This window comes from Salmo salar, chromosome ssa14, assembly GCF_905237065.1.
Source record: "Salmo salar chromosome ssa14, Ssal_v3.1, whole genome shotgun sequence".
NCBI classification, from domain to species: Eukaryota; Metazoa; Chordata; class Actinopteri; order Salmoniformes; family Salmonidae; genus Salmo; species Salmo salar.
The window spans coordinates 29,118,346-29,143,063 of record NC_059455.1 but is presented as its reverse complement, the minus strand read 5'-3'; the positions used below and the strand labels follow the sequence as shown (position 1 = coordinate 29,143,063).

Here is a 24,718-nt window from a genome sequence, read left to right as displayed (position 1 = left end):
AGTAGGTATCTCGGGGGGGGGGCAAGAGGGTTTCATAAATAAGCATCAACCAGTGGGTCTTGCGACAGTTTACAGCGGAGTATAGAGTTCAGTGACGCGTCCTATAAGGAGCATTGGTGGCAAATCTGATGGCCGGCTGGTAAAGAACATAGCACCCTTACCTGCCGATCTATAAATTAAGTCTCCATAATCTAGCATGGGTAGGATGGTCATCTTAATCAGGGTTAGTTTGGCAGCTGGGGTGGAAGAGGAGCGATTACTATAGAGGAAACCAAGTCTAGATTGAACCTTGGCCTGCAGCTTTGATATGTGCAGAGAGAAGGACAGGGTACCATCTAGCCATACTCCCAAGTACTTGTATGAGGTGACTACCTCAAGCTTTAAACCCTCAGAGGTAGTAATCACACCATTCTTCTTACAAAACCATATGACCTTTGTTTTGGAGGTGTTTAGAACAAGGTTAAAAGCAGAGAAAGCTTGTTGGACACTAAGAAAGATTTGTTCTAAAGCGTTTAACACAAAATCCGGGGAGGGGCCAGCTGAGTATAAGACTGTACCATCTGCAAATAAATAGATAAGAGAGCTTCCTCCTACCTGAGCTATGTTGTTGATGTAAATTGAGAAGAGCATGGGGCCTAGGATCGAGTCTTGGGGTACTCCCTTGGTGACAGGCAGTGGCTGAGACAGCAATGTTCTGACTTTATACACTGCACTCTTTGAGAGAGGTAGTTCGCAAACTAGGCCAAAGACCCCTCAGAGACACCAATATTCCTTGCCGGCCCACAAGAATGGAATGACCTAGGCCAAGGCAATACAAATAGCAGCACAACATTGTTTGGAATCAAGGGCAATGGTGACATTAGGACCTTAAAGGTTGCAGTGACACAGCTCCTACTTTTTGGAAGTCCCTCTCCTGCCTTACCTTTCGCGTTAATCTGCGTTTTATTTCCCTCTTCTCCTCCAACTCCTCCTGTTCGTTGAGCGCTGTGGGAAACACAAGGGGTCAGAGGTTATACCGTGTTTCAGGGCACACATGAGTGGGCTGCACTGCTTAGGAAACGTATTCCCACTACTGGAAGGAGAAAAACACTTCATTTACATAATTTAGTCGATTAAAATGCAGCACAGAAACATACTTAATATTCCACGTCGCTGAATATATCAAAGCCTTAAATGGTTTATCATCATCATCACCTGTTTGTAATGTAGAACTATTTGCATTGCAGAAACAGACGGGAAATTGTCTCTCTCTATCCCCCATTCCCACATGGCTAGTTCCTCCACATTCATTAACATGGGGTTGGTTGGCTGGTGTATGTTACATTAAAATAAAATGCTTCTTAGGGAACAAATTAGAATATTCAGACCCAGTTTTGCTCAGAAGAAATACTCCCGTCTCACTGGAGATTACTCTTAGCCTTTTCCATGGACACCCTCCAAACTAATTATCAGATAAGCACCCTCCAGCTTTAGAGTGAAGAAGTTAAAATCAAAAAGGAGGAAAAGGACTGAAAACATTCTATACTTGCTAATCCAAAACAGAGTTCTGTTTTAAATGCCTAACTATACCACTGTAGTCTTGGTTTGGAGTGCCAGTCCAAACAGAATGTTCCATTTGATAAATGGGTGGCAGGTAGCCTAGTGGTTAAGAGTGTTGGGCCAGTAACCCGAAAAGTTGCTGGTATGAATCCCCGAGCAGACGAGGTGAAAAATCTGTCAATGTGCCCTTGAGCAAGGCACTTAAGCTTAATTGCTCCTGTAAGCCCCTCTGGATAAGAGTATCTGCTAAAATGTAACTAAAAGGCATGCCCCATTTATTTAACCTATGCTGTGTTGTGGGGAGACAAAAATTTCAGGAATGGCACATCCCGCTTATCCTCTCCTTACACACACACTGCCAATCACAGAGCAACCTCTGGGAGACCAAGGCACTGCTGGTAAACCGGTCTTTGATGAAAGCAGAGGAGCCCAAGCTGCTATCGCCTGCCTGCGTCTCTCTGATACGGAGTGTGTTTGAGCTGAGAAACCAGCCTCCTTGGCCCTAGCCAGCATCCTGAGGGAACCACACCGCCTTGCCTTCCTCAGATGAAGGAGAGAGAAGAAAGGCAAGATGTATTCCACTGGCTCTAGGATAAGTAGGCCTCTGAAATAACCAGGGCAACTGTGGTTCGAGGCGGCTTGCATAAAATACTTATTAAATGTGGAATAATATGGTACATTAGGGTAAGTCAAGTCACTTGGAATAGTTGTAAAAGGGATAAGAGTGGTTTAATAGTGAGGTGATCATTATCAGTAAATTGCTACTGTCTATATAAATGATGATATGTTATAATGATATGTTATAATGATAGGTTCAGAAGGTAGAGGTACATACAGTACTCACGTTTCAGGATATTCCTCTGTTCCAGTTCCTCAGCACTGGGCCTCTGACTCAACTGCCTGCACAAACACAACCAAACACACGGTCAAGTCAACAGTCAAACTCAACCTTAGATGGATAGTACAAAAACCAAACATGATAAACCCCCTGAACAACAAAAGCAAACTCTGTCAACTAGCCAAATCTCCATAGACGACAACAGTACTAAACATGGGCAACTCAACCTAGATTGATAGTAGGGCTGGGAATTGCCAGGGGCTTCACGATACTTAGGTGCCGATACAATATGCATTGCAATGCACAAGATTTTATATATATTGTGATTTGATGTTCTAAACATATTGCTCACTATATGTCAGCTGCATAGAGACGAGAGAGCATGAGGAAACAAGTTTTGATCAGTCATGGAATAAGTGCTAAAAACATGTTGGCTCACTATTTAAAATGGACAAACTATAGGATGAAAAATACAAGAGTTTTGGCATAGGTACATCTGACGAGTGCTAGTTAACGCTACCTGGCAAAAAATAAATACCTTTTTTTTTACAAATTTATACTTTGAGTTTACAGAAACACACGCAAACATGGATATTTCTCAGTCAATTTAAACTTAGCAGCTCACTTTCAGTTTCTGTGCACGTCGTCTCAGGACAAAGTCCATACCCAAATCACATGACAATCTGTTTCTCTTCCTACTCATCTAGCCTGCGGTCACTTCTCTTTTAGAGGACTCCATCTAGCCAGGGTTATCTAAGTGACAGTTTGAGTGACAGCTTGAGTGTCAGCCAGCACCAGGGTGATAGCTTTGGCTGAGTTGGCACGTCAGGACGGATGGCATCTCAGTCACTACAGAAATCTACATCTATTCTTTGACAGACATGAATAGAAACTGACTGGATTCAAGGCAGTGAGCCGCAATATTCTGTGTGCAGGGCTCATTCCTTTATCTCAGTTATTTTATTTAGACCAGTATTGTCAAGGTCAGGATGTGCACATCACCCTCATTTATTTCCAGACATAACACCAGTTACGAAATCTGGTTTATTCACACAAAAGTATATACTGTAACAATAGCATACAGCACCACACTATACAGTTCAGTCAACCATGCCCATCTCTCGATCCCCCCTTCGTTACTTTGTTTAGGGAAGTCACATTAAGATTTTTAAAAAATTCTAGTTGATCCAGTGACTTCTGCACCACGGAGGGGTGGAGCAAGAGATATGGAGAAAGAAAAAAAAATAGGGGAGTGAGAATGTATGACTGTTTGCAAGCTGTTAAAAGATGAAGAGTCGACAATTTTAAAAGATTCCATTCCTAATTTATGCCGAGAGAGCGAGAGCGAGAAATCTTGTATCAAATTTCTTTGACATCAAGCGCCTGACATGACTGGCTGAATACAGTATGACATTCTAACAAGGTTGGTGAAAATGCTTTTCATTTGAGATTTTGGGAATAAGCGCTGAACACAGCAGTAGATATTCAGACTGAGGTTTCTGCCGGAGCCTACATGACGGGCGTTACTCAAGTTACAGACTGATTGGTTCGCCTTGTGTTGCCTCATCTCAGTGTCTCGCTTGGCTGCACGCGTCCCGGAGAAACAAGACAGTGAGTCTGCCGGACGTCTCCGCTTCTGCTCTCAACGTCAGCTCAGCGTTCTGCAGCTCTACACAGACACACGCCGGCGCCGACCTCAACCCAACCTCAGACAATCTGACTGACCGCCGCGCTTGTCCCAAATCATAAATGCATCATTATACAAGAGGCCATTGCCATAATCATAAGGAATTACACAATAAATTATGAAATTACCAATATGAAAATCAATTATACCGTCTATTAAGTCTCCATCACAATAAGGAGAGAGGAGGAGATGGCTAAGGTCACAATGACCTCCTTCAGGATTAGAACCATCCATTTGTATTGGCATGCCACAAAGAGATTTGCTACAGAGGAGCACAATGCACATGGCAAATAGCATGACATTGGGAGTCATGACGCTGATAGTGTGTCCCAAGTGGCACCCTATTCCTTATATAGTGCACTGCTTTTGACCAGGGCCCCAAAAGTAGTGCAAAACATAAGGAATAGGGTGCCATTTAAGATGCATACAATGGCACTGCGTAAAGGATAGCGAGACAGGGAGCGTTTTGGGAACAACATAATGCCTTCTGGGAACAACACACCATGTGCCAATCACAGCATGGAATAGTGGCAGAGTACGCCCTATTCTCTTTCACATTAAACCATGATGTTCCCTCTATTTAACACCCAGTCATCTTCTTCCCTCTTCTACTCCCTCTGTTCCATCCTGTCCACCTCTTCATTCACTACCATCATTGTTTCCCTACTGGCCAGGCCTGTTCCATCACTGAACAGGATGCTGTTTGGACAGTAGATTCAAATCAAACCATAGATTAATTGACAAAGACTACATGGCTAGGTCATGTTCACCTTGGATTAAGAAAAACCCATCTGTATATTGCCATGTTCAACTTGAATGTGAAACAATGAAAAGTGTTACTGCTGTGTTTATACAAATGTGTAATCACTTCATATGGGCTTCTAAGGTGTCTGTTCCCTTACCACTGAATGTGTGCTGGTGCTGCATGTGTGAGAGCTGTTGGTGTGTGTGAGAGAGAGAGTGCCGTCAGTATAGCGGGTGTGTGGAGGTGTGGTGCGGTATTGCCTTGGCACATATCACCGTGGTGATTCAGTGAGCGAGGGAGGACGGCAGGCAGTGGGAAGAAAAGAGGGAGGGAGAGAATGTAGAGCGAGACGGAGAGCTGATGCATTGCTGAAATTAGGTCAGCTCAGTTCTCAGCGCCCCTCTTAACGAGGTGGAGGGTTAATCTTTAAACGGATGGAAAGAAAATACAACTAAACTGATGGAAAAGTGTTTTGATAAAAAGGAGGCTTCCATTGCGCTTTTAAAAAGCTAGATTAGTCATAGCTAGTTATGTTAGTGGGGATATCAGACCATTTTCCCAAAGTAGGCCACAGTGCAATATTTGGCTGTTGACAACCGTTTCCTGAAAGCTCCGTTATAGAGGAGAAATGGACACGCCTTTCAAAACGCATCAGAGAGCTGTTGGCATTGCAGAAGAGGCATGCTTGGTCTAGTGCTACATTAAGGATGTTGAAGATATTTAACATATGAAATGGACAGGTCGCTCTATTTATGAAAATACAATGGAGTCTGTTCTAGTCACTATCCATCTGTGACTAGAACAGATGAAAACTGAAAAGCTCAACTGTTAAGATCCTGGTCCACCTTTCAATCCTCCTTGGGCAGGTTGTGTGTGTGCGCGCCCGTGTGCTCCCTCTCTCACCGTGTGAGCTTGGTGCCTATCTGCTGCCTGGACTCCAGCCTCTCCTCATCAGTCTGCATGGGCAGGATGTTCTTCTCCTCCAGCTCGCTCTTAGATGGACGGTTACTCAGCTTGACAGCCAGAGAATCCTTCCTCAACACCTTCAGACCCAGGGTACCTAGACACAGACACCAGGAGTTAAAACACAACATGAACCTAACGCGTGTGTGTCCACCATGGTGATCTTACTTGTAAAGAGCGAGTCATCATCCTCGTCATCATCTTCATCATCATCATCCTCATCATCCTCGTTTTTGTACATGCTGGGCAGGTCCTCATAGTCAGACTCGTTGGGCATGTTCTCTTTGTCGTCCTCGTCGATGACCTCAGAGGGCACCTGGCTTCTGTCCAGAAGACTACACTGACCAGAATGCATTGCATTGCTGCAGGGAGAAGAGGCCAGGAGGTAAGTGTTAATGTTAGTGGTAATGATGGATAGAAGAGATTAATATGAAGATTCAATCTACCACTTTTCCTTTCCCAGTGTGAATCTAATGGTTGCTATAGAAATGCAACAATGTGCTGTAGAGAGCCACTATGACCATGACTCTACAAGTGGTTGACTCATTCCATATCTCCTGTGTAGTCATCTGAGAAAATGGCAGTCTGGCTGTAATTGCCTTGACGCACTCGATGTGCGAGGTTGTGCCATTTCTGGATCATGGTTATTAGCACCAAATTGGCCACCTTGACTTGCAGCCATTGAGACACAAACATATCTGGTTATCCGAGCAATAGGTTCCTAGCAGGGAGGTCAGTCTGACTGCCACATTAGCCTACATACCATTAGAAAAGGTTGGTGACCACTGATCGGAGTCAAAATGATTTTCAGCGTCAAAAAGCAAGCAGAGATATAGCGCTCAGAATTGTTTAAAAACACGACTTGAAAAAAAATGGAAGCCTATGCAACATAACCTTATAAAAATAGTCTGAATGAGGATTGTGCAGTCGGCCTAATACATTAATCACAGCATATTGGCTATGCTTGGTCTGCCAGTATTGTTATTCTCAGACATTACCATTATATTATGTATCAAAACTCAAGCTTTGATAACAAAATAGATAAGTTGTATCACTTGTGAGGCACAGCTGAGCATAAATTGAAATACATTTTTTATTTTACTGAACTGATGGTACCAGCATCTGATGGTCAGTCTCAGCGGAGGGAGAGTGCAGCAGAGGGCCCTTGCTCTCTCCTTTCCTCCGGTGAGACTGACCAGAGAGGGGACAGTCGTCCACCTGATGGCGAAACTCAAGTCACACCACATTATTTCTACCTCATGCACAAATTCATGTTGTTCCTATGACCAGAGGAAGTGAAATATTCCTCAATATTACAATTGACATGAGCTACTAATAATAAAACGCAGGCCTAATGATAACTAATTCATTCCAGATGCAGTGCCGGTTGTAGCGCGAGTGGAATTAGGGAGAAGCACATTATGTTTTGTAGAAGCCTTGAATATTTTTTATATTTTTTACTTTTGACAGTGCTGTATAAAAATTTAAACATGAACTCACTCAAAAACAGCAGCTCTTTGTTGTATTCTTTGACAGTCTCTCTCTGGTCAAGGTTTTTAAAGTTATGAAATCTCACGTAGGCTAGTGTTAAACTTTTCTGTGGGGTTGTGGAAGCTGTAGGCACAGTGATTTGAGCCATCCGATTGGCCAGCACAGTAGGCGCACTTGATTTAGCTCTCCTGGTCCGCCGGGTAGGCAGTGTTCGTCCCTTCAAATAAATGAAATGGATCAAAATGGGAACACCTTGCCTACCCGGCATGCTGGGCTTCTGAATCAAGTGCACCTGCTGCCAACAGTGCAAAAAAAATAGGAACGCAAGGCTTTATCGTTGGCTTTTCTACAGAAATGTTTGGTGATTGACTAGGAATGCCTTGAAGAGCGCGGTTGATGACCACTGCATTAGATAGTTGCCCATATCCTTCACATCACAGACCATTCAGGTTCAAAGAAACAAAGTTGTCAATCAACTGGGTTGATGAGGGGCTGGTTCCATACTGTAGTCAGTTGTAGAGCAGGGTTTAAATCTACATATCAGACAGCCCACACTGCTATCACGCTATGACTAATCACAAGCCCCTGCTGTGAGAGCCCACTAGGGACCATTCAGCTCACCATGAGACACGCAAAGCAAGCAATCAGAGGACCTGGGAGGGACTGTGTGTGCATGAATAAGAGGATCCCCTGCTGTGAGATGGTATCATACTCATGCATACAGAGTCAACCTGAATGAATAAGAGGTCTGATATTTGGTTGCAGAAATAAGAAATCCTAGCTGTTCTACACATGGTATTCCAGTCTATACAAATGATACGATAATACTGGCTGTACCAACTCAATTCAGTTGAAAGATAAGGGAAACCAGCTGATCGATTCTAGTTCTGGTCTAGTTTTTTTGTCTCAATTTTGAGACATTTGCGACCAAGCGTTACATAAAATACAGAGAAATTACGTCCAATTCCCCAATACATTTCTCCGTATTCATTTGGCCAGTGTCTGCTAGGGGGATGGTAGAGGATAGGACAGGCTGTGGCATCAGTTGTGCCAGGCTTGCCTCTGGAGGCGGCCTGTGTGCCATGGTGCCACATACACACACAGTCTGCTATCAAAGTGGGCCACTCTGTCGCAGTGGAACGGGGCGAGCTGGGTCAGACCTCTACATCAAAGCCACATGGTGGCAGCCTGACCCCAATATCACCAGGCAGGGGTGATCTGACCTACAAACCAGCTGGACCCGTTAACCTGAACAGATGTATGTATTGAAGACGCACTAAGTCTTCACATTTGATTAGTTTACCTAAGGTGAGTGTTGGAGACAGAAATATATGATATAGAATGGATGTTACACCTCACTCCCATCATAAGGTTGTACCATCTAAATTCTTAATTTGTACCTGCAACGTCCTGGACAAAAGCTATACAACCATAGAGATACATAATGGTTTTATTTAATAATGTGTATACAACAACTCACTTCTCCAGCCTCTGCAGGTTGAAGGCCAGCGTCTTGTTGAGCTCCTCGATGATGCGGCTGGGGGCATGGCCTTGCATGGAGCCATACTGCAGATGGATCTGGTGGCCTTGGTTGTGTGCGTGTCCGTGGTTATGGTGCTTCCCACTCCCCTGGAGCCCCTGGTGGAGGTTGGCTAGGGATGTGAGATGCGAGGGCAGCAGGGGGCCATGGTGGGGGGGATGGCCTTGGAGGTGGCCCTGGGGAGGGGGGAATTTCGGCTGGGAGAAGGTGCTGAGGGAAGAGGGTGAGGAGCAAGAGTTGTCCATTCCCCCTTGAGGCACACAGATCATCACTTTCTTGGGAGGTAGAGGAGGAGATAGCTTGCCTCCCTGGCCTGGCATACAAGGCAGCTTCATCTGCTGGCAAGAGTCTGGACAGAGAGACAGATGAGTAGAGAAAGAGACAGAAACAGGTAAACATCAATGTAACTTTTTTCTGAATAGCAGTAGCAGGGAGTGAGTGGAGTGCTTTGACATGTTCATTTCATTTTCTCTGCTGCCCTCGCAATTGGTAGCAGTTACATTCTTCTCTCGTCGCTGCAACTCCCGTACAGACTCGGGATAGGCGAAGTTCGAGAGCCATGCGTCCTCCGAAACACAACCCAACCAAGCCGCACTGCTTCTTGACACAATGCACATCCAACCCAGAAGCCAGCCGCACCAATGTGTCAGAGGAAACCAGAGACCTGATCAGCGTGCACTGCGCCCGGCCCGCCACAGGAGTCACTAGTGCACGACGAGACAAGGATATCCCTGCCGGTCAAACCCTCCCTAACCCAGACGACACTGGGCCAAATTGTGCACCGCCCCATGGGCCTCCCGGTTGCGGCCGGCTGCGACAGAGCCTGGGCTCGAACCCAGAGTCTCTGGTGGCACAGCCTTAGACCACTGCGCCACCCGGGAGGCCCCTTCCACGTCTTAACTGGTAAGTGGTGAGTATAAGTAGGACTACAGATTAGTGTGTCCTGACCAGGGAAAACACAGGGCTCTAAGCACAATCACCAAGCCATATTGTAAGAGACAGGCAACAGTTTGATAGAGCATATCAACATGACAGTGTGCAGTAGAATATCCAGGTTTGATTGAGCAGGGAGAATTAGACTAGGCTATTGCCACTTCTAGCACAGACAACAGCTGACCTGGCTACACTGGGACTTAATGGCACTAATCTCTCCATACGCACAGACAGTGTGTGCGTGCATGTGTCTACTGACAATAGGTTTATGATCATTCAACCACATAACTGTCTGAACAAACTTTCACTGTGTGTGTGTGTGTGTGTGTGTGTGTGTGTGTGTGTCTCAGAGCTCTGTACTGTAAGCCATTTGCCAGTTCAGTCAATCGTCTATCTTGGTATTCAGTGCCAAACATGATTACATTGTATATAAAAATGCTTGTCCCAATGTCCCAGATGTTGACAGGTCTGGGCCTTTGGTGTACACCTGTGTTTGTCCTTCCTCACTCTCAGGGGAGACAACTACAGGAAGAGCCTGACTGACACCATCCAATCCACTTTCCCTTTGTTGAAGGAGATCAGCAAATCTCGTTGTGGGGTTCACACGTCTTTTGCACATTAACAGTGCCTTTGTATTAGTCTAACAAGGGGCATCAGTGACCGGGTCGCTGTGTGTGCTTACCTGTGCTGTGGTTGGGGATCCTGTTGAAAGGTTTGGGGGGCAGCGCAGGGGGCTGTTTGTGGTACATGGGGGTCTTGGCGACGTTGTCCTGAACGTTGCTGGGGAAACCAACAGATTTCTTGGAAGGCAGGACCATGGACGACTTCATACTAGAGGGCTCCCGAGTGCAGACTCCACCCTCCATCGAGGATCGGAACTCTACGGTTGCTTAAGAAAGACAAACACCAATTATAAACATAATGTACAGACAACTGGAAATGAACGGTCTACGAAGGTGAAGAGAACTAATGTGCTGCATCATGTAAGTGAACATGAATGATATGATAGTGACACACGGAGTACACTAAACATTAGGAGCGCCTTCCTAATATTGAGTTGCACCTATCCTTTGCCGTCAGAACAACCTCAATTTGTTGGGGCATGGACTCTACAAGGCGTCAAAAGTGTTCCACAGGGATGCTGACCCATGTCGACTAAAGCTTCCCTCAGACTCTGAACAGCATGGCGCCGACAGAGATGGTCGTTCTTAGGAAACTATGCAGTATTTCGTTTTTTATTGTATAATTTCTTACATTGTTACCCCAGGAAATCTTAAGTCTTATTACATACAGCTGAGAAAAACTATTGGATATAAGAGCAACGTCAACTTACCAACATTACAACTAGGAATACGTCTTTCCCGAAGTGGATCCTCTGTTCAGACCACCACCCAGGAATATGGAGTTAAATTCCAGTAGGCCATCCAAAACAATGACACCACAGAAGGGGCAGACGACACGGCCACCTGGCCAGGCTCCGTAGACGTGTACATCACACACAGCCCGCCCCCCCAGTACACAACTAGCCAATGTCCTGACTCTTGATAACAAGGTAGATGAAATTCAAGCTAGGGTTGCCTTCCAGAGAGACAGAGAATGTAACATTCTGTTTCATGGAAACATGGCCCTCTCGGCATATGTTGTCGGAATCGGTTCAGCCACCGGGCTTCTCTATGCATCGCGCTGACAGACACCTCTCTGGGAAAAGGGCAGGCGCGTATACTTTACGATTAACGACTCATGGTGTAATCATAACAACATACAGGAACTCAAGTCCTTCTGCTCACCCGATCTAGAATTCCTTACAATCAAGTGCCGGCCATTTTACCTACCAAGAGAATTCTCGTCAGTTAGTCACAGCTGTGTACATTCCCCCTTAAGCAGACACCAAGACAGCAATCAAGGAATTTCACAGGACTATATGCTAACCATACATCCTGAAGCTGCATTTATTGTAGCTGGGGATTTTAACAAAGCAAATTTGAGAACAAGTCTACCTAAATTCTTCCAGCATATTGATTGCGCTACGTGCATGCGCAATCCCCTCGACCACTGCTACTCTAACTTCCGCGATGCATACAAAGCCCTCCCCCGCCCTCCCTTCGGCAAATCCGACCATGACGCCATCTTGCTCCTTCCATCTTATAGGCAGAAACTCACAGGATGTACCAGTGACGAGAACCATTCAACGCTGGTCCGACCAAATCGGAAGCCACGCTCAAGATTGTTTTGATCACACAGACTGGAATATGTTCTGGTCAGCCTCAGAACAACATCGACCTATATGCTGACTCGGTGAGTGCGTTTATAAATGTCTGAATATAAACAGTTCAGCCATTCCCTCCGCAAGGCAATCAAACGAGTGAAACGCCAGTACAGGGACAAGGTGGAGTCGCAATTCAATGGCTCAGACATGAGACGTATGTGGCAGGGTCTACAGGAAATCAGACTACAAAAATAAATGCAGCCATGTCACAAACACCTTCTTTGCCCGCTTTGAGGATGATACAGTGCCACCGTCACGGGCCGCAAACAAGGACAGCGCCCCCCTCCCTTCTCCGTGGCTGACGTGAATAAAACATTTAAACGCGTTAACCCTCGCAAGGCTCCTGGCCCAGACAGCATCCCTAGCAACGTCCTCAAAGCATGCGCAGGCCAGCTGGCTGGTGTGTTTACGTATATATTCAAATCGCTCCCTATCCCAGTCTGTTGTCCCTACATGCTTCAAGATTGCTACCATTGCCTTCTTGGGTACAGGAACAAAGAACTGAACTAAATGACTACTGCCCCGTAGCACTCACTTCTGTCATCATGAAGTGCTTTGAGAGACTAGTCAAGGATCATATCACTGCCACCTTACCGGCCACCCTACACCCACTTCCGTTTGCATACCGTCCCAACAGGTCCACAGACAACACAATCACCATCACACTGTTCATTGACTACAGCTCAGCATTCAACACCATAGTACCCTCCAAGCTCATCATCAAGCTGGAGACCCTGGGTCTCAACCCAGCCCTGTGAAGTGGGTCCTGGACTTCCTGACGGGCCGCCCCCAGGTGGTGAAGGTAGGAAATAGCATCTCCACGTCGCTGACCATCAACAATGGGGCCCCACAAGTGTGCATGCTCAGCCCCCTCCTGTACTCCCTGTTCACCCACGACTACGTGGCCACGCCTCCAACTCAAATCATCAAGTATTTAGACAACAACAGTAGTGGGCTGATTACCAACAACGACGAGACAGCCTACAGGGAGGAGGTGAGGGCACTTGGAGTGTGGTGTCAGGGAAACAACCTCTTACTCAACGTCAACAAAACAGAGGGAGCACCCCCCTATCCCCATCGAAGGGACAGCAGTGGACAAGGTGGAAAGTTTGAAGTTCCTCTTTGTATACATCACATACAAACTGAAATGGTCCACCCACACAGTGTGGTGAAGGTGCAACAGCACCTCTTCAACCTCAGGAGGCTGAAGAAATTTGGCTTGTCACCCAAAACCCTGACAAAGATTTACAGATGCACAATCGAGAGCATCCGTCAGGCTGCATCACAGCCTGGTATGGCACTGCACCGCCCTCAACCGCAAGGCTCTCCAGAGGGTTGTGCTGTCTGCACAACGCATCACCGGGGGCAAACTACCTGCCCTCCATGACAACTACAGCACCCGATGTCACAGGAAGGCCAAAAAGATCAAGGACATCAACCACCCGAGCCACTGCCTGTTCAAACCGCTACCATCCAGAAGGTGAGGTCAGTACAGGTGCATCAAAGCTGGGACCGAGAGACTGAAAAACAGCTTCTATCACAAGGCCATCAGACTGCTAAACAGCAATCACTAATTCAGAAATACTGCTGCCTACATTGAGACCCAGTCACTGGCCCCTTTAATAAATGGATCACTAGTCACTTTGTACCATAATGCCACTTTAATGTTTACGGGGGGGGGGGGTATTTGATCCCCTGCTGATTTTGTATGTTTGCCCACTGACAAAGAAATGATCAGTCTATAATTTTAATGGTAGGTTTATTTGAACAGTGAGAAACAGAATAACAACAAAAAGAGAAAAACGCATGTCAAGAATGTTATAAATTGATTAGCATTTTAATGAGGGAAATAAGTATTTGACCCCCTCTCAGTCAGAAAGATTTCTGGCTCCCAGGTGTCTTTTATACAGGTAACGAGCTGAGATTAGGAGCACACTCTTAAAGGGAGTGCTCCTAATCTCAGCTTGTTACCTGTATAAAAGACACCTGTCCACAGAAGCAATCAGATTCCAAACTCTCCACCATGGCCAATACCAAAGAGCGCTCCAAGGATGTCAGGGACAAGATTGTAGACCTACACAAGGCTGGAATGGGCTACAAGACCATCGCCAAGCAGCTTGGTGAGAAGGTGACAACATTTGGTGCGATTATTCACAAATGGAAGAAACACAAAAGAACTGTCAATATCCCTCGGCCTGGGGCTCAGGCAAGATCTCGTGGAGTTGCAACGATCATGAGAACGGTGAGAAATCAGCCCAGAACTACACGGGAGGATCTTGTCAATGATCAAGGCAGCTGGGACCATAGTCACCAAGAAAACAATTGGTAACACACTACGCCGTGAAGGACTGAAATCCTGCAGCACCTGCAAGGTCCCCCTGCTCAAGAATACATATACATGCCCGTCTGAAGTTTGCCAATGGACATCTGAATGATTCAGAGGACAACTGGGTGAAAGTGTTGTGGTCAGATGAGACCAAAATGGAGCTCTTTAGCATCAACTCAACTCACCATGTTTGGAGGAGGAATGCTGCCTATGACCAAGAACACCATCTCCACCATCAAACGTACAAAATCAGCAGGGGATCAAATACCCCCCCCCCACTGTACATATCTTACATTACTCATACCACATGTAAACTCAGCAAAAAAAATAAACGTCCTCTCAGTCAACTGCATTTATTTTCAGAAAGCTTTACATGTGTAAATATTTGTATGAACATAACAATATTCAACAGACAAACTGAACAAGTTCCACAGACATGCGACGAACAGAAATGGAATAGTGTGTCCCTGAACAAGAGGGTGGCTCAAAATCAAAAGTAACAGTCAGTATCTGGCCACCAGCTGCATTGAGTACTGCAGTGCATCTCCTCCTCATGGACTGCACCAGATTTGCCAGTTCTTGCTGTGAGATGTTACCCCACTCTTCCAAGGCACCTGCAAGTTCCCGGACATTTCTGGGGGGGGAAATGGTCCTAGCCTCACCCTCCGATCCAACAGGTCCCAGACGTGCTCAATGGGATTGAGATCTGGGCTCGTCGCTGCCCATGGCAGATCTGACATTCCTGTCTTGCAGGAAATCACGCACAGAACAAGCAGTATGGCTGGTGGCATCGTCATGCTGGAGGGTCATGTCAGGATGAGCCTGCAGGAAGGATACCACATGAGGGAGGAGGATGTCTTCCCTGTAACGCACAGCATTGAGATTGCCTGCAATGACAACAAGCTCAGTCCGATGATGCTGTGACACACCGCCCCAGACCATGACGGCAATTTATTGCCCTGGCCACATCTGTAGTCCTCATTCCTCTTTACAGCATGCCTAAGGCATGTTCACGCAGATGAGCAGGGACCCTGGGCATCTTTCTTTTGGTGTTTTTCCAGAGTCAGTAGAAAGGCGTCTTTAGTGTACTAAACTGTGACCTTAATTTCCTACCGTCTGTAAGCTGTTAGTGTCTTAACGATCATTCCACAGGTTCATTGAAAAAACATAGGAAATTAAACCCTTTACAATGAAGATCTGTGAAGTTATTTGGATTTTTACAAATTATCTTTTAAAGACAGGGTCCTGAAAAAGGGACGTTTCTTTTTTTGCTGAGTTTATGCCATCTATTGCACCTTGCCTCTGCCGCTCGGCCATCCATATATGTACATATTCTCATTCACCCCTTTAGATTTGTGTATATTAGGTAATTGTTGGGGAATTGTTAGATTACTTCGATATTACTGCACTGTCGGAACTAGAAGAAGCACAAGCAGTTCAATACACTCGCATTAACATCTAACTATGTGAATGTGACAAATAAAATTTGATTTGTGTCAAGTTGGCTGGATGTCCTTTGGGTGGTGGACCATTCTTGATACACACAGGAAACTGTTGAACGGGGAAAAACCCAGCAGCATTGCAGATCTTGACACAAACTGGTATGCCTGGCACCTACTTCCATAACCCGTTCAAAGGCCTTAAATATTTTTTTTCTGGCCCCTTCACCCTCAATGGCACCCATACACAATCCATGTCTGAATTGTCCCAAGGCTTGAAAATCATTAATTAACCGGTCTTCTACCTTTAATCTACACTGATTGAAGTGGATTTAACAAGTGACATCAATAAGGAATCATAGCTTTTACCTGGATTCACCTGGTCAGTCTCATGGCAAGAGCAGGTGTTCTTAATGTTTTGTATATTCAGTGAGAACATACAGAAATCCTCCCAGACAGGTGTTTTGCGGCCATTTCTTGTTGTGACAACCGCAACGCACCAGAGGGCCTTGTTCCCGTCGCGTCAGGTCTGACAGCTTCTATTGGACCAATTCCTCACATATCAAAAAAGTTATGAAATGGTTGCATAATGACTGCAACACCTTGGAGGTGTAACTGGGAAACCTGGTAGGGAGACAGACTGATGTATGACACATGGGACCTCATATGGGCTGTCAGATGAGAAAAGTCCGTATTGTGACCACAAGTTAATAGCAGTAGTGCAACTTTTCTTGGTTGACTTAGTCTTTCAAAAGCCTTTTCCTCATGCACACTGTCAGGTAAGAGACTGTTGTTTCTAAGGACCACGAAAGCTGAGAAGCAATGAGTAAGCCTAATACAGCACGGGTCAAATCAGGCTGAGAAACAATCGTTCCAATACAAGGACAAGGTTTGAGAGGGATCAGACAATCCTCTCCCTTTCCCAGGTGCTATCAATACAAAGGATGAAGGGTGATTTGGAACACAGTTGGCTACTACAAAAATAACCCTTCATATTGTAGAAAACAACATATCACTATTGCTGTCATTTTCATTAACCAACACTCCCATGTGAGTGCTACAGTAGGAGGGTTTGGAGACAGACAGTTGGGGTGTTACATTAAATCCAGGCACATGCAGCACCACTCCAGTGTCAGCCAGTTAAAAGCTGATTACACACCAGCAGCCAAATCAGAGGAGAGATTAACAAATGTTTTGGGAACTGATGTGATTAAATCAATTCTGATTAATGAAATTCAATCTATGTTCCCTTTCAGATGACAGCTAATGGCAAGTCTCATAAGACCTCCATCCAGAAAACATACATCAACCATTTATGCCAGCAGCACTGGCAAGGCACCTCCTACTCTGTTCAATAACTCAAGTCATACTTCATTTCAGGTTCTTCAGTGATGAGTATAAAAACTTCTTACAACTATTACCCACAATCAGAACAAATCATTTTAAGCATAGAAGAGGAAGTGGATTTTCCCAAAAAGAGTTAAGTGGTAATATAAACTAACAAACAAAACATCTTATCCAGGATGAGACTGGATTGGTAAAAAATAAAATAAACAAGCTAGTCCAGTGACAGCAGATGTATCATTAATCAAATGGCTAGCCGGACTATTTGCATTGAACCCCCTTTATTTTTTGCACCGACTCTTGCAGTGACTCTGCACACTCACTGGTCAAGGGTCAAACGAATTGTCCAAAAAGCTCAGAGACAGGATTGTGTAGAGGCACAGATCTGGGGAAGGGTACCAAAACATTTCTGCAGCATTGAAGGTCCCCAAGTACACAGTGGCCTCCATTCTTAAATGGAAGAAGTTTGGAACCACCAAGACTCTTCCTAGAGCTGGCCGCCCAGCAAAACTGAGCAATCGGGAGAAAAGGGCCTTGGTCAGGGAGGTGACCAAGAACCCGATGGTCACTCACAGAGCTCCAGAGTTCCTCTATGGAGATGGGAGAACCTTCCAGAAGGACAACCATCTCTGCAGCGCTCCACCAATCAGGCCTTTATGGTAGAGTGGCCAGACGGAAGCCACATGACAGCACGCTTGGAGTTTGCCCAAAAGGCACCGAAAGACTCAGACCATGAGAAACACGATTCTCTTGTCTGATGAAAACAAGATTGAACTCTTTGGCCTGAATGACAAGCATCACCTCTGGAGGAAACCTGCCACCATCCCTACGGTGAAGCATGGCAGCAGCATCATGCTGTGGGGATGTATTTTAGTGACACGGTGGTTGGTACCAAAAAGCTCCAATTTGAACTCCAGACCAAAGGACAGATTTCCACCGGTCTAATGTCCATTGCTAATTTTTCTTGGCCCAAGCAAGTCTCTTCTTATTGGTGTAATTTAGTAGTGGTTTCTTTGCAGCAAGTTGACCATGAAGGCCTGATTCACACAATCTCCTCTGAACAGTTGATGTTGAGATGGGTCTGTTATTTGAACTCTGAAGCATTTATTTGGCATTCAATTTCTGAGGCTGGTAACTCTGGGTCTTCCTTTCCTGTGACGGTCCTCATGAAAGCCAGTTTCATCATAGCGCTTGACCCGTTTTGCGACTGTACTTGAATTAACTTTCAAAGATCTTGAAATGTTCCAGATTGCCTGACCTTCATGTCTTAAAGTAATGGACTGTCGTTTCTCTTTGCTTATTTGAGCGGTTCTTGCCATAATACGGACTTGGTATTTTACCAAATAGGGCCATCTTCTGTATACCACCCCTACCCTGTCACAACACAACTGATTGGCTCAAACACATTAAGGAAAGAAATTCCACAAATAAATTGAAGGCACACCTGTTAATTGAAATGCATTCCAGGTGACTACCTCATGAAGCTGGTTGAGAGAATGACAAGAGTGTGCAAAGCTGTCATCAAGGCAAAGGGTGGCTATTTGAAGAATCTCAAATATATTTTGATTTGTTTAATACTTTTTTGGTTACGACATGATTCCATAGTTTAGACGTCTTCAATGTAGAAAAACCCTTTAATGAGTAGGGGTCCAGAACTTTTGCCCAGCAGTGTACACAGTCGCAATCTGCTAAATGTTCTATATTTTGAGTACTCAAAATGTATGCATCATGAGTGAATTACTTTCTGAAAGTGATGGAATTTGGCATTTAGCTGAGCAGAAAAACACACACACACACACACACACGTCTAAACAAAACGATGAGAGATGACCAAAACCAAACACAAATACATTTTATACATTTTTTATGGCACATGATGAAGTGAATGACGAAAGCATCTCACCTTTCTCAAAGATCTCTTTCAGCACACCTCTCTTGATCAGCTCTTCTCTGCTTTGCCTTACCGACATCTTCCTCTCCAACGCTGAGGGGGAAACAGGATTGTTAAATCATATATTATATCAAGAGTGTGTGCAGGAGCATTCGTATATGGGAAAACAGGAATACCATCTTTACCTACAGTAAATCCTTGAACAGGTTGTAATAGAGCCAAATCAGAAGATTAGGAAAACAAGGATGAGGTTTATTTTGGGATCAGCATCACCCACGTAATCAATATGTTAAAAATTGAAACATTTTCCCCTGGTTATTTCTATCAATGTGTTCACTTGGCTCCCAACATTGATTGGCACACTTGCGACTGAACACGTCATAAGCACTCTGGGGGCACTGATAATCATGGGTCCTGTGCATCACACTACGTTCCCAAGAGGTCATGCATTCACCATGGGGACACGAGGGACGGGTGATTTTTTCTCTTCTTAATATATTCCTTTTCACTTAGTCTAAAATATTATGAACTGGTGACCACTGCCCATCAAATTCATTAGCAAAGTAAAATGGGCAGTGAAATGAAAAAATTAAGATGCCTCTAAATAGTCAAAACGAACACCTTATCCAGTTGTAAAGCACTAGCCTTAAGCCAAGGAAGATCTTCAAAAGGCATGAAGGAGGATGTTAACCTAATTTGTGAGAATGATGAGAATAAAAAAAGGCAAAAGGCAATGCAACATCACCTCCCATAGTAATGCATTATGTATGAGCACGTCGGGAAGGCATGTCCCAAAGTGAATGCTTCTATATTTAGATCTCAGCAGTTGAGGGACTTAACCATTTACATTTTAGTCATTTAGCAGACGCTCTTATCCAGAGCGACTTACAGTAGTGAATGCATACATTTCACACATTTATCGCTGGGCTGAACAGAGGCAGTTTACCGTCATGTTAGTAATAATACGTATTTTTTTTTTTTTTTAATCTACCCCAGCAAAGGAACCAATTAAGAATGTAAAATGACGATCAGCAAAAACACTTGAGCAGCACACTGTGCAACAATCTCCCTGCAGGCCACCGGCTCTGGAAGTGAGAGTATGTGTATGTGCGCACTCAAATGCATAGTATGTGTGCAAATGTGGTGTGTGTGTAATAAGGAGCTACAGCTCTCGACAGTAGGGGCCAGGGCCAATATACCTAGAACCCAAACAGAAGGCACACATGAGAATCATTCAAAAAAAGGTCAGAAACTGTTGTGAGTCTCTAGTGCATGCAGTCAGAGTGAACCTCAGTGTTCTAACATGTCACATCGCATAAAGTTTAACATTATGAGCTCTTCCAGGACATCCAGATGTTTTAATACACCATCTAAATTTCAAAGACCAGCCAGAGAAGCTCGTTGGGGATGGGAGAAGTGGAATTTGGGCAGTGTGTAAAAATATTATATTTTGAAGAACTGGACCGCTATACCAAAATATAATGCCATGAGCAGGATATCCACCTACATTAGTAGTACAGCAGACAGGCAGAGGAGTAGAAAAGCACAGCTAACATTTTTTTTTTTTAAACCCACCAGGGTTGTGCTCAATTCAGAATTGAGACTCAAATTCTTGAATTGAAGTAGTAAACAGGATACAGAATTGCAATTCAAATGCCTCTTCTAATCTATATTAGGTGTAGTCTATACAAATACATACTGTACACAAAACAAACATGTCGTTATATACATGCATATAAAATATTGGATGAAACAATTGATCTTCAGGACAAACTCTTGAAATGAATGATCAAGGAAAACAAAACCTGTACGTAAAGAGTGTAAATTATTATATTTCATTATGACCTACATTTTGTTCAATATGTGGAAAATATTACATGTCCCAGAATGCATTAGTTTAACCCTCCAATTGACCCCAAAGCCTTACAAAAAAAAGCCAAACAAATGAAATGGTTGGTGGAAATATAAATGGCTATTCTAAGCACTAAGGTTAAGAGTATAAGAACATTGTTTCCAGAGAAAAGTGATACCAAAGAATGTATCTGGAAGTGTGACCTGTCAGTTAATGAAACGCATGTTCTACAACTGAGTGGAATTTCTTTGAATTGCACAGAATTAAATTCTACTTCCTGTGACTGAAATTATACATCCTGTGGAGTGTGGCCAATTACATTTTCAACTCATGAGTTGAATGGTAGTCAATTTGAAAATTCAGAATTGAGCACAACCCTGCCTCCCACCCTATACTGGGTGTGTGTCTGCATTTGATAAATGGCCTCATTTGATAAAGCACCAATCACGGCAACATCATACTCCCAAAACATGCTAAACTCTAATCATTACCAATAACAGGGGAGGCTAGCATTTTTTTGGTGGTAGGATCTCACTAGTCATTCACAATTAAGTCACGACTATACATGATCATGGTAGCATCCACATTAATGTAGAAGTGTTCAGAAACATAATCAATTCCTATTTACAATAGAAGTGACTCCAATGACAATACATTTACCATTAGTTTCTATTGAGGCACAACATAATTCGAAACGATCAAAACAAACTGCAGCCAACAAGTCTGTAGAGTCAAACTTCATACAGTCCTTGCGTGCTAGAATATGTTATAAAATTTGCATTCGACCATAGTAGTCACGGGTGGGATAGTCCATATGGCCGGGGAAGAATACAAAAAAAAAAAAAAAAAAAAAAAAAAAAAAATTCTCTCTCAAGTTGATAGATTTCCCAAAAAAGCATCGCGGCGGGCTGCATTGCCTGCATGGATAGTAACGTTAGCAGCGCCATGATGATGTGTAGCACACGGTAAGTTGTTTGGTTAACCATCTATTATAGGTAACGTCAGCTAAATAGCTTGACCTGCTAAAAACAACGATGTTAGCTAGCTAGTAGCTAAGCTAACCAATGAACAGTCCCAAAGAGAGAACTGCCAATGCAATATCAAAAGTTATAAAATCACTTGCGAATAATGTAGCAAGTCCTGGTCTATTTTATGTTTCTTAACATCAGATACAGAGACCTGTGAAAGTCCCATGTTCTGGAGAGATTGAAGGGTATATCTCCAATGGGTTATATGCTATTGGTTTACTATTACGAGTCGGTTGTAGCGCTACAAAAGTACTGTTAAGCAACAATGCATAGACCTAGAACATGAATGGCCAACCTTGCTTATAGAGCTCTAGCTACTCTGTGCAGGTATCAGTTCCAGGCCAGCCCTGACATTCTGCATATTATTTGTATTAGACACCAACTATTCAATCTCGTTAGGAGTCAGATGAATGTCTAAACCCACTAACCATTTACATAGGCGTCCTTTGTATGATATGAAAGTGATTATTTGATTTAAGTAACAGTTGTCATTGAACATTCCCTGTTTGTTTTTATTTGGTTGTCACTCACTCATTTTGTCTGATATTACAGATTTGCAGCAGATGTCCTTGATCATTCGTGGGTGTAACAATTCGTGTATGGCTGACCTAGGATACAACCTCTGTCCACAACAGCACTTCATACTCACAAAGCAGCATCCATGATCTTGGTTGGGCTAGGATAACAGTACTTTAGGTCTCAGGGCAGGTGATATCACCACCATGGCTACTAGGGCTGTGTCTCACTTGGTCTTTCCTTGATTACTCGCATCCCATTGCAACTGTATTGGAGGATAAGGTACAAGGTCCCTCCCCTCTGATCTTCTCCAATGGGTTTTTAGGAGGTGGGGAGAGGAATTGAGGAAGGATAAATTGAGAAAGAGCCTAGCACTCACCCCTCTGCTACACTCACTGACCTTCTCTGCTTCAACCTCAGCAGGCAGCAGCGCAGACAACCGAGTCGATCTAGCACACAGAATACATTGTGTATTTAACTCTGCTACATTGACGCCGGTCACAGTCAGTGGCGTAGGTAAGAGGGGTGTGACTGTAGCAGAGGTGAGCTGTAGCCACTGATGTCATCCCCCTGATACTTTAAGTAGTAGTCTATCATGAATGCATCTAGATTTTTAATAGCATAAGCATCTCAGCTGATTTCCTATTGCAATTCTGCACTGATTTACTTCATTCTGCTACACTCACTGTCCTCCCCCAGTGGGCCGGGACGCAAATCTTAATCAAATGACACATAGCTAGCATGCCAACCATTAGAGGGGTTAATGCTAGAAGGGATCCAGCTTTTGTCAGAATGTACTTTTTCCTAGCAGGTTTTTGAGAACTTACGCAACAAGTTAGGATAGTTAACGTGGCAGGTTAAGGTTATAAAATGGGTTAGGGTTAGCTAAAATGCGAAAAATATCTATCAACTTGATGTAAATTGGACAAAGTCTGGATCCCATCTAGAAATGAACCCTCCAGTGGTTGGTATGCTAGCTACAAGTGTAATATCTGATTAGGGTTTGCATCCTAGCCTGGTCAGCCATACAGAGATGGAACTCAAACATTACATGGCTACTTTGCAGCCCATGTAAAGTGACCCTTCACTGTGGTCACTCCAGTGTATTTTTCTCTTGCCTCCACTAGCTGTGCTCTACCCTTTTGGTTACAGTGAATGGGAGATTATTTATGACACGCATGCTAAATGCAGACATGGGATTAGTATTGGCCTCGTGGGCATGTCTAATGCACTTGTACATGTGGCTTGTCATTTCTATACTGAAACAGGATTAGCAAATCCTCACACTTTACATTGGGATGTTTTCTTCATTTGAAATTATACTAATACACATATGAAAAGCACTCGCGTCGGAGAATGTACGTGTGGAAAATAATTTGCTAATAACTAAAAAAGCTTATACTGGAAAGATCAGGGTGTAGGTTTTTCTTTTTCATTAGACAATTGAGGCCAACTAGATTTGACTCCTACTGTACATGCCGTCATGAAATGGATTGGTGCAAACTCTAGGCGGCATATTGGCTTCTCCCTACAGTTCACGTTTCTAAACGTCAATATTCACTTGCGATACAGCTTTCGAAACATATGGCCCTTATCTTTCATCAGCAGTTTTGCAAAGAGCCACACAGCTATGGGTGCCTCCATCCAACGAAACTACTTTGAGTTACACTTACACAGGTGTTCGGAGCATGCTAGATGGCCAATAAGCACAGGTGGTCGCTTCTTGTCTGCCGTAAACAAATACTCTAACATGGAAATATGGCAATGTGGGAACACTAACAAGATGTATCAATTTAACATTGTTTTTTGAAAATGATTTCTCACTGATATGAAAGTTAAGGTCCTTATGCTTCCAAAACCATACCGCAAGTGACACATGTTACTGTTCAGACCAAGCTACAGAAGACGCCTTCGTCCAATGACTTGTGTAATGGAACAGAGTCATGATCAAGGGCTAGTGAAAGCCCTAACCTTGTAATGAAGGTAGTCTTAAGGATGACATGCACAGGACAGAGACCTTATCAAATATCACCATAATGAGGGTGTGCAGAAATGAATAAAAGGTTAATTTCATTTCAAAATACATGTTGCTTGAAATAGTTGCAATTTGTTTGCTTCATGTTATTATCCTGGTGTAATTTAATATGCAGTTCAACATTAACATAAGGTGAGCGCTAGCATTTAAAAAAAAAAAAAGTCTAGCTTTACTACATGTAAACAAATCACTAGGTAGATCTCGTAACATGAGGCCAATAGTACATGGCTCAAAAGCTAGCGGTTCATTAAAACTACAGTATCTTTCTTAAATTGAAACAAACTG

At 43.9% G+C, this 24,718-nt stretch overlaps 1 protein-coding gene across 4 annotated transcripts in view; it reads right to left on the bottom strand.

Moving 5' to 3' along the window:
* Positions 1–24,718, bottom strand: part of LOC106569162 (phosphatase and actin regulator 1) — an 89,011-nt gene that overhangs the window by 8,731 nt on the left and 55,562 nt on the right. For 2 of the 4 annotated variants that reach the window (XM_014140209.2, XM_014140207.2), the window contains exons 3-9: positions 19,015–19,095; positions 10,419–10,625; positions 8,744–9,152; positions 5,941–6,134; positions 5,713–5,869; positions 2,375–2,439; positions 923–984 (exon numbers count right to left, since the gene is read on the bottom strand). In XM_014140209.2, coding sequence (XP_013995684.1) covers positions 923–984; positions 2,375–2,439; positions 5,713–5,869; positions 5,941–6,134; positions 8,744–9,152; positions 10,419–10,625; positions 19,015–19,095 — 1,175 coding nt within the window. The remainder of the gene's footprint in view (positions 1–922; positions 985–2,374; positions 2,440–5,712; positions 5,870–5,940; positions 6,135–8,743; positions 9,153–10,418; positions 10,626–19,014; positions 19,096–24,718) is intronic. The other 2 variants (XM_014140212.2, XM_014140208.2) reach the window with 1 other exon arrangement.